At 41.9% G+C, this 10,346-nt stretch overlaps 1 protein-coding gene across 3 annotated transcripts in view; it reads left to right on the plus strand.

Moving 5' to 3' along the window:
* LOC124043472 (atrial natriuretic peptide receptor 1-like) overlaps nt 1-9,478 on the plus strand; it is a 131,099-nt gene extending 121,621 nt beyond the window's left edge. For all 3 annotated transcript variants that reach the window (XM_046362098.1, XM_046362099.1, XM_046362100.1), the window contains 7 exons: nt 3,958-4,126; nt 4,395-4,541; nt 4,919-5,042; nt 5,353-5,421; nt 6,206-6,380; nt 6,528-6,626; nt 6,735-9,478. In XM_046362098.1, coding sequence (XP_046218054.1) covers nt 3,958-4,126; nt 4,395-4,541; nt 4,919-5,042; nt 5,353-5,421; nt 6,206-6,380; nt 6,528-6,626; nt 6,735-6,886 — 935 coding nt within the window. In that variant the 3' untranslated portion in view covers nt 6,887-9,478. The remainder of the gene's footprint in view (nt 1-3,957; nt 4,127-4,394; nt 4,542-4,918; nt 5,043-5,352; nt 5,422-6,205; nt 6,381-6,527; nt 6,627-6,734) is intronic.
* The last annotated feature ends 868 nt before the right edge of the window (nt 9,479-10,346 follow it).

Here is a 10,346-nt window from a genome sequence, read left to right on the forward strand (position 1 = left end):
TTTAAAATAGTTATAGAGTGTAATGGCTGCGATAGGAGAACACTGAAGATGGATCAACAACATATAACAGTGTAGTTACTCCACAATACTAACCTAATTGACGAGATGAAAATAAGGAAGCTTGATTGAAACAAGGCACTAAAGTATAACTGCAAAAAAATGTGGCAAAGCAATTACATTTTTGTCCTAAATACAATGTGTTATGTTTCAGGCAAATCATATACAACACATTACTGAGTACCACTCTCCATATTTTCAAGCATAGTGGTGGCTGCATCATGTTATGGGTATGCTTGTAATTGTTAATGACTGGGGAGTTTTTCAGGATAAAACATAAACTAAATGGAGCTAAGCACAGGCAAAATCCTGGAAGAAAACCTGCTTCAGTCTGCTTTCTACCAGATACTGGGAGATTAATTAACCTTTCAGCAGGACAATAGCCTAAAACAGAAGGCCAAATCTACACTGGAGTTGCTTACCAAGAAGACTGAATATTCCTGAGTGGCCGAGTTGCAGTTTTGACTTAAATCTGCTTGAAAATCTATGGAAAGACCTGAAAATGGTTGTCTAGCAATGATCAACAGCCAATTTGACAGAGCTTGAAGAATTTTGAAAACAATAATGGGAAAATGTTGCACAGTCCAGGTGTGGAAAGCTCTTAGAGACTTACCCAGGATTACTCACAGCTGTAATCACTGTCAAAGCTGCTTCTACAAAGTATTGACATTTACTTATGTAAATGAGTTATTTCTGTATTTCCTTTTCAATAAATATGCAAACATTTCTAGAAACATTATGGGGTATTTTTTGTAGATGGGGAGAGTGAAAAAATCTATTTAATCCATTTTGAATTCAGGCTGTAACACAACTAAATGTGGAATAAGTCAAGGGGTATGAATACTTTCTGAAGGCACTGCAATTATATAAGAATATATATCAAGGTAAATACGGTTAGGGTTAAAGATGAAAGTACAGACAAATATGGATGGGCACTTGGAACAATGAAAATAAAATAAAAATGAATGAGGTTGGCGTCTTTTATTTTGATTATTTTTGCGAAAGACAAAGCGTTTCATTGCACAATATTGTTCAAATAAATATGACCTTTATTTTCTAGGTTAGTCTCATTGAGATAAAAACAATTTTTCAAGAGAGACCTGGACTATATAACCTTCTGTGTAGAAGAAAAGAAGTTCAAACAGGTGCTATTAATACAGGTAACGAGTGGAGGACAGCGGAGCCTCTTAAAGAAGAAGTTACAGGTCTGTGAGAGCCAGAAATCTTGCTTGTTTGTAGGTGACCAAATACTTATTTTCCACCATAATTTGCAAATAAATTCATTTAAAATCCTACAATGTGATTTTCTGGATTTTTTCTCTCATTTTGTCTGTCATAGTTGAAGTGTACCTATGATGAAAATTCCAGGCCTCTCATCTTTTTAAGTGGGAGAACTTGCACAATTGGTGGCTGACTAAATACTTTTTTGCCCCACTGTACCTAGGTGTCTGGTTAGACTGTAAACTCTCCTTCCAGACTCAAATTAAGCATCTCCAATCCAAAATTAAATCTAGAATCAGCTTCCTATTTTGCAGCAAAGCCTCCTTCTCACGTGCTGTCAAACATACCCTCCTAAAACTGACTATCCTACCAGTCCTCGACTTTGGCGATGTCATTTACGAAATAGCCTCCAACACTCTACTCAGAAAATTGGAGGCAGTCTATCACAATGCCATCCGTTTTGTCACCAAAGCCCCATATACTACCCACCACTGCAACCTGTATGCTCTCGTTGGCTGGCCCTTGCTTCATACTCGTTGCCAAACCCACTGGCTCCATGTCATCTACAAGTCTCTGCTAGGTAAAGCTCCACCTTATCTCAGCTCACTGGTCACCATAGCAGCACCCACCTGTAGCACGCGCTCCAGCAGGTATATTTCACTGGTCACCCCCAAAGCCAATTCCTCACTGGCCACCTTTCCTTCCAGTTATCTGCTGCCAATGACTGGAATGAACTGCAAAAATCACTGAAGCTGAAGACCTATATCTCCCTCACTAACTTAAAGCACCAGTTGTCAGAGCAGCTCACAGATCACTGCACCTGTACATAGCCCATCTGTAAATAGCCCATCCAACTACCTCATCCCCATACTGTATTTATTTATTTTGCTCCTTTGCACCCCAGTATCTCTACTTGCACATCTATCACTCCAGTGTTTAATTGCTATATATGGCCTATTTATTGCCTTACCTCTCTTATCTTCATTTGCACACACTGTATATAGACTTTTTCTACTGCATTATTGACTGTATGTTTGTTTATTCCATGTGTAACTCTGTGTTGTTGTATGTGTCAAACTGCTTTGCTTTCTTGTCCAGGTCGCAATTGTAAATGAGAACGTGTTCTCAACTAGCCTACCTGGTTAAATAAAGGTGAAATTTAAAAACTAAATGTATTAATGCCTAGGCATGCTTTTATGAAAGCACATTAAAATACTGTACCATTTTCTATAGCTCAATCGGTTGGTACGTTGTCGAGCAGACGGTCACATGTGTTGGTGAGGTAGAGCAGGGGTTCCCAACCTTTTCCCCCAGGGCCCCCTGTTTCACATTTTCATTTTCATTGAGATTGAGATGAGATGTCTATTTTAAATACACCACCAGCTTGATTTTGTTTAATTTGAGGGACCTAGGAAAAGTATTCTTTGAAGCTTTCCTGCAATTCCTTCGTAGTTTAACAAGACTCATCTTTTAGGTAGGCTATTTAATGATAATAATAAAACGATAATTATTATAATTATGATAATAATGTTTAAGGAAATAAAGTCTAGACCCAATTTCCCAAAATGTTATTCCGCTACCGAATATGTTTTATTATGATAATTTATATGAACCCTTCATTTAATTATACATATTCTCTTTTACAGAAAGTGATTAGATCAATTGATAGCGACAGTGACACATTGTATAAGATAACGTCCTAAGCCAATTCCAATTTCTTTCACTACTCGACTTTAGAAGGTCGTAGCTCAGCTTCATATGAATGTCTTAGAGACAAGTTGTATGCGTCATTTTAGATTGATATAAACAATCGTTAATTGTGTATTTTTTTAAAAATATCTTAAAAAGGAAGGACCCTTACAAAATGTTGGCGCCCCCTATGGGGTGGGTGCGCCCCCTAGATTGGGAACCACTGAGGTAGGGGACCCTGGTTCAGGGAGGCAGCACTATATGCTAAGCTAGCACACTTACGGCAGTTATATACACATTCAATTGAAGAGGTGGGTGGGTCATATCATTTATGTGTGAGAGACGAGACAGAAGTTGGGAACGAAAAATAAATTAAATGAGAAGAGAGGGGGGGGGGGTGGACAATGAGTTCAGGCTATTTAGCACTGGAAGACCCGGTCCCCGGGTGGAAATATTGTTGGTTTATGAAATGAAGAAGAGCTGCTATAGAGGAAACATGGGAGGTGACCCAGATACAGTATTGACGTATTTAACAGAACACATCATTTCTTTCAATCTCATTCTGCATTGCCTTTCATCTTCCATATTCAAGTCTATTGGGATGGCGCTGCGTTTCAAGTGCCGCCCGCCTTCTTCAGAACAGAAAAGAAAGGAAACGGAGAGAGGGAAGAAAGGAAGGAGACTGAGAGATTAGATGACAGAGTTATTTCTCTGAAACTATTGACCATAGGAAAGAGGCTGGTTTTACTGTCACCTTGGGAATATTTTAACGTGTCGTGTTCTTGTTATGTGAAAGGAAAAGAGGCTTGCCTGTCCAAGGGCTGTGTAACTTTTCTAAATGAAGCTCCCTTGAACTCCACCTCTCTCTCTCTCCCTCTCTGCTTCTCTATCTCTCGTTCTCTCTCTGAAATTGATGTGTGCCTTAGTACAAATGATTATATGAATTCGCACATCTCCCTTTCTTCCTCCCTCCCTCTTTCTCTCTACCAGAGATCGTAGAGCGCGTGGCCCTGGGCCAGTGGCCCTACCTGCGACCCTCCCTCTGCCCCCAGAGCCACAGTGAAGAGGTGGGCCAGCTCATGCAGCGCTGCTGGAGCGAGGATGTGAACGAGAGGCCCGAGTTCCACCACATCAAGCTGCTGCTGCGCAAACACAACAGGTACTCTATTTCTGTACGCACTGCTTAAAACCTCTCTTGACGCCATGCACTTTCTATGGTTCCTGATCTACAGACACGCACTTATACCCATCCACTCACTTTAGAGATCTTCCTTCCTCTGCATTCAAAATAACACTCCACACACAAGCATGTATTTATTATCCCCAGTGACTTTTTATACTCACAACAACAGGTTTGCACTGCTCTGACCACTATCTTCCAATGTGTTACCTGTCCTTTACTCCCCTCTCCATCATTCCCTCCGCAGAGGTTATGGGTCTAATATCCTGGACAACCTGTTGTCTCGTATGGAGCAGTACGCCAATAACCTGGAAGAACTGGTGGAGGAAAGGACACAGGCTTACCACGAGGAGAAACGCAAGGCCGAGGCACTGCTCTACCAGATACTTCCACAGTGAGTCTATGAAGAGGATCACAATGGAAATATGTAGTTCAACTTTTTTGAGTTGTCCTCAATGATTTTGAATGCAGTTTATCCACCGAGTTGTGACAAAAAAAATGGCACAAACACACCCCCACACAGAAATACTCAGAGGCTCTGCAGAGGACGAATAAATCCAATCATCATTTGGGGATTGAACTGAAACACACACACACACACACACACACACACACACACACACACACACACACACACACACACACACACACACACACACACACACACACACACACACACACACACACACACACACACACACACACTCTTGCGCACACACACACACACGCACACACACACACTTACTCTGATTAACACTGTGTCTTACATAGCTCTGTAGCAGAGCAGTTGAAGAGAGGGGAGACGGTGCAGGCTGAGGCCTTTGACTCAGTCACCATCTACTTCAGTGACATCGTGGGCTTCACCGCCATCTCAGCAGAGAGCACGCCCATGCAGGTCAGTCCAGAATGAACGTAGTCAACAGCAATTTGCCAGTACAGTCTACTCCTGATATGCAATGGCTTTGGGCTGTCATGAATGAGAAGTGGAGAATGCCGATTTTTTTTCAGAGCAAATTAAAATAATATATTTGAGTTGGGCCCGATGAACTGCACTCCATTTCAGCATACTTGTGTTCAATGTGCACTTTTCAGAAGTTGACTGTATTGAAAATGCCTTATATTGCTCGGCAAATTAATGAACTGTTATTCTACTGAAAGGAAACATAATTTATGCAGGGGCTAATAATCTTCATGTTTTCCCATAGGTGGTGACCCTATTGAATGACCTCTACACGTGTTTCGATGCCATCATCGACAACTTCGACGTTTACAAGGTGAAGTCAGAGTCTAAACCTTGTTTATTCACACATGGTCACAGGGTGTGCAAGCTTTTGTTCCAGTCCAGCATTAATACAACTGATTCAGCATTAGTAGAATCAGCTGTGATGGAGCTAGAATATCACAAAGACCTGGACACACTGTGGTCCTCCTGTACTACACTTACCCACCACTGGGTTAGGGACATATTTAAAGGGAAATTTGGAATAATTTCAACTTCAAATTCATCATCTCCAGCACCACCCCAACATCAACATATGTGATAATGGCGCTTTTCTATGTTTTGTAGTAAAAAAGGTACATTAAGATGCATTTCTAATCAAATTCAAATCAAATTAATTTATATAGCCCTTTTTACATCAGCTGATATATCAAAGTGCTGTACAGAAACCCAGCCTAAAACCCTAAACAGCAAGAAATGCAGGTGTAGAAGCACGGTGGCTAGGAAAAACTCCCTAGAAAGGCCAAAACCTAGGAAGAAACCTAGAGAGGAACCAGGCAATGAGGGGTGGCCAGTCCTCTTTTGGCTGTGCCGGGTGGAGAATGACATCATAAACCAATTAGTAGACAATGCCTACTCACACGATGCACACCGATGATGTCATTGGAAACACTTTTCTTCCTCTATCTTTTTCACTACAAAACATAGAAATGCACCATTTTCATACATGTTGATGTTGGGGTGGTGCTGGAGACGACAAAACATGACGTTGAAAAATGTACCTTTAAGAACCCTAGTGACAGTGTGACCGTCTCGCTCTCTCTCTGTGGCGTCCTCAGGTGGAAACGATAGGTGATGCGTACATGGTGGTGTCTGGGCTGCCGGTGAGGAACGGCAAGCTGCACGGCCGAGAGATCGCCCGTATGTCCCTGGCCCTGCTGGAGGCCGTACACTCCTTCAGGATCCGCCACCGACCTGCTCAGCAGCTCCGTCTGCGCAGTGGCATCCACAGTGGTGAGCAGTGGTGGGGGCAGGATTGTAGAGTTCAAGCAGTACTGTATTTGTTCTCGGATAAAATGCACTTCATTGAGCTTTCCTGACACTGTGGAATCATCGGAGTCTGTGGAATATTGAAATAGGTTGTCTGTGTGTTCTCTCCAGGCCCTGTATGTGCTGGTGTCGTAGGACTGAAGATGCCTCGGTTCTGTTTGTTTGGAGACACAGTCAACACAGCCTCTCGCATGGAGTCCAATGGGGAGGGTGAGAGAGACCAACCTCTTTTATCTACTATCCCATGACCTATCAGGACAAACACTATTCCTTCTCTGGTTTAAATGACCACATTTCTGTCATGTTCTCATCCCTCAGCCCTGAAGATCCACGTGTCGGAGGCCACGCGCTCGGTGCTGGACGACTTCAACTGTTTCCAGCTGGAGCTGAGAGGAGACGTGGAGATGAAGGGCAAAGGGAGGATGAAGACCTACTGGCTACTGGGGGAGAGCATCAACAACATGGCTTAGTAGAGAGAGAGCGAGAGAGAGAGAGAGAGAGAGAATTAGACATAGACAGTATTGGAAAGATGCCGTAGAAAAGAGAGGTAAAGGCAAGGGAGGACTGAGGTAAAAGGAACAGACATGCATACAGATACACATAGGAATGGGGTGAAATAGAAATAAGCCACAAACAAATACTCCTAACAACCCCCTCCAGAATGATAGTCTCATCGACTCAGTCTCACTGCTCTTCAAGGGCATTCCTTGGCTCCTTTAGGTGGAAACGCTCTCTCTAGATTGACCTAATGGTGCATAAGCTCAACGTTGACCTTCCATGGACAGCTTTAGACTTGTACCCCTCCAACCAAAGGAAAGCTTATCACTGTTACACCGCCGTGTGCCGAATGGTGAAGCCCCACCTCCTCCGATTGGCAAGGACGATGGGCATTTGCGAACATCTCCACCCAGTGTTCAAGAGTTGTAACTGTCGCTTTCAAGAACGAACATTTTGGGACAATCTTGTTGGACCTGTTGTTTATCGTGACGAGAGTAGTCCAATGTGTTATTTTGTGGTTATTTCACTTTGTGACTGACTTGGTGTTCTCTAACATGTAGAGGCCTTAGTGTTATGTGAAGCCTTCACAGGCTTTATTCTATTTGTTTCACGGTGGTGTTTGTTCTGTGTCACAATATCAATTTGTTCTATATCTATATAATTGAACATTAATCAAGTGGAGACCAGAGGGGTATACTACGAATGTAGCTAGATGTACTCAGGCTTTTCTGAAATTACCTAACTTCATGAACTGTGCGTTCATGTCGCACAGGGCTCGTCGAACTCCGAACTCTTCATTGAGACAATGCTGAAACATCAATCCGTGGGCGAGTCAGTGCCCCATTTACATTTTTGCCAAAATCAATTTACCTGCAAATTCAGCAGGCTATGGTGTGAAATGGGCAACTAGACGGTTTTTATATTTTTACACATATTGTGTTTGTTTGTTTGTTGTGCTTATCAATGCACAAGTCCAATGATTCCCCACTCCTAACGATACAAAAATAGTATTAAGTCATACGAAAGTTTTACTGCACGTGAAGTTTCAAATGTGTTATTACTATTACTATTTTTAACACAAGAATTTGATGGGTCCTTCGGCTCAAACACTTCATTCAATAGAAGTGGGACAAGCCCCGAGTTAGCCTGACCGGGAGCAGGCTACTTCTGAAGGATTCGTTGCCATAGATATGTTACTGGCTAGAGCCATATTCGTGTCACCACTTATCCCGAGTTGTCCAAAGTTACCTCAACTCCTCAAACCTGATTCATAGTGTAAGGCTCAGTTACCCATAATAATACCAGTCCACAAAGTGTGCTCTACAGCCTGCTTGGCTTTGTGCTTTAGGAGGAAGTAGTGGAGGTAATTACCACCATGCCAATGCGGGCTATCTTATTGACATTGGTGAAATGTCTCAAATGGACACTTATGGCTGTTAAGTTGTGAATTAGCATTCAACAGGACATATGTATTCAACAGGACTGTTCAAAATCTTTTTGGTCATAAAAAACAATTCATTGCTTTAGTCTGCGATGACAAGGAAGAATGGAGAGTTAGATTTGGCCATAAATGACGACTTCTGGGTGAATTAATATTGTCACAACCTGTTCTCAGAGCATTTCGATTTATACTATACGTAAATCCAAGACACTCCATTTAGTATGATATGTTACATAAGACAGATGGTCACTTATAACCAGCTAGCCCTCTCACATTAAGTTCTTATATTCCAGACTCATTTTGAGTTTCATATTTTCTAATGATCCTTTTTCCTTTACTTACAAGATGATGTCAAAATACCTTATATTTCACACACAAGGGTACAAAAGAATGAGGATGTCTAGCTCTTCACTTCTGTTACTGAGGGGAAAAGTGAATATTTTCAGAATGGGAGTCCTACTAAATGACATACACAGTACATTGAAAAATATATACACTGAACAAAAAAATAAACGCAACATGTATAGTGTTGGTACCATGTTTCATGAGCTAAAATAAACGATCCCCCACATTTTCCATACGCGCAAACATATTATTTCTCTCATATTTTGTGCACACATTTCTTTACATCCCTGTTGGTGAGCATTTCTCCTTTACCAAGATAATCTACCCACCTGACAGGTGTGGCCTGTCGTGAAGCTGATTAAGCAACATGATCATTAGAGTTGCACCGTGTGCTGGGGACAATAAAAGGCCACTCTAAAATGTGCAGTTTTGTCACACAATGCCACAGATGTTTAAAGTTTTGAGGGAGCAAGCAATTGGCATGCTGACTGCAGGAATTTCCACCAGAGCTGTTGCCAGAGAATTTAATGTTAATTTCTCTACCATAAGCCACCTCCAAAATCATTTTATAGAATTTGGCAGTATGTCCAACCGGCCTCACAACATCAGACCATGTGTGTGTCTTGTGGGCTAGCGGTTTGCTGTTGTCAACATGTGAACAGAGTGCCCCATGGTGGCAGTGGAGTTATGGTATGGGCAGGCATAAGCTACGGACAACGAACACAATTGCATTTTATCGATGTCAATTTGAATGCACAGAGATACCGTGCCAAGATCGTGAGGCCCATTGTCGTGCCATTCATTTGCCGCCATCATCTCATGTTTCAGCATGATAATGCGCGGCCCCATGTCGCAAAGATCTGTACACAATTCCTGGAAGCTGAAAATGTCTCAGTTCTTCCATTGCCTTCATTCTCACCAAACATGTCACCCATTGTGCATCGACGTTTTCGACAGCATGTTCCAGTACTCGCCAATATCTAGCAACTTCGCACAGCCATTGAGGAGTGGGACAACATTCCACAGGCCACAATCAACAACCTGATCAACTCTATGCGAAGGAGATGTGTCGTGCTGCATGAGACAAATGGTCACACTAGATACTGACTGGTTTTCTGATCCATACCTTTTTTTGAAGGTATCTGGGACCAACAGATGCATATCTGTATTCCCAGTCATGTGAAATCCATAGATTAGGGTCTAACAAATTTATTTTAATTTACTGATTCCCTTGAATGAACTGTAACTCGGTAAAGTCTTTGAAATTCTTGCATGTTGCGTTGATATTTTTGTTCAGTATATTTAAAACATCTCAAAGTTGACTCTCTGAGGATACTTCTTTGGCTTGTGATTTGCAAACATGTTACAACAAACTGTACTCTTTGTCCTTTTGTTCTCTATTTTTGGGTGGTTCTGCTCAGTTGAAAGGGAACAACTGCACCACCTAGCTTATAAGTGGAGCATCACTGATAGGCAGTAGGCACCCATTTGCCAACCAGCGCTATGGACCATGTGAATGTGCTCTCAGTTGAATGCCCCTAAACCTTAATCTTATTAGTGAGATTTTCCCCTTTCCAATTTAAGTCTAAATGTTTGATCATTTATCACCTAAGGCCTAAACCAAAGCCAATACTCCTGAGATGATC

Source organism: Oncorhynchus gorbuscha, linkage group LG09 (assembly GCF_021184085.1).
Source record: "Oncorhynchus gorbuscha isolate QuinsamMale2020 ecotype Even-year linkage group LG09, OgorEven_v1.0, whole genome shotgun sequence".
NCBI lineage: Eukaryota > Metazoa > Chordata > Actinopteri > Salmoniformes > Salmonidae > Oncorhynchus > Oncorhynchus gorbuscha.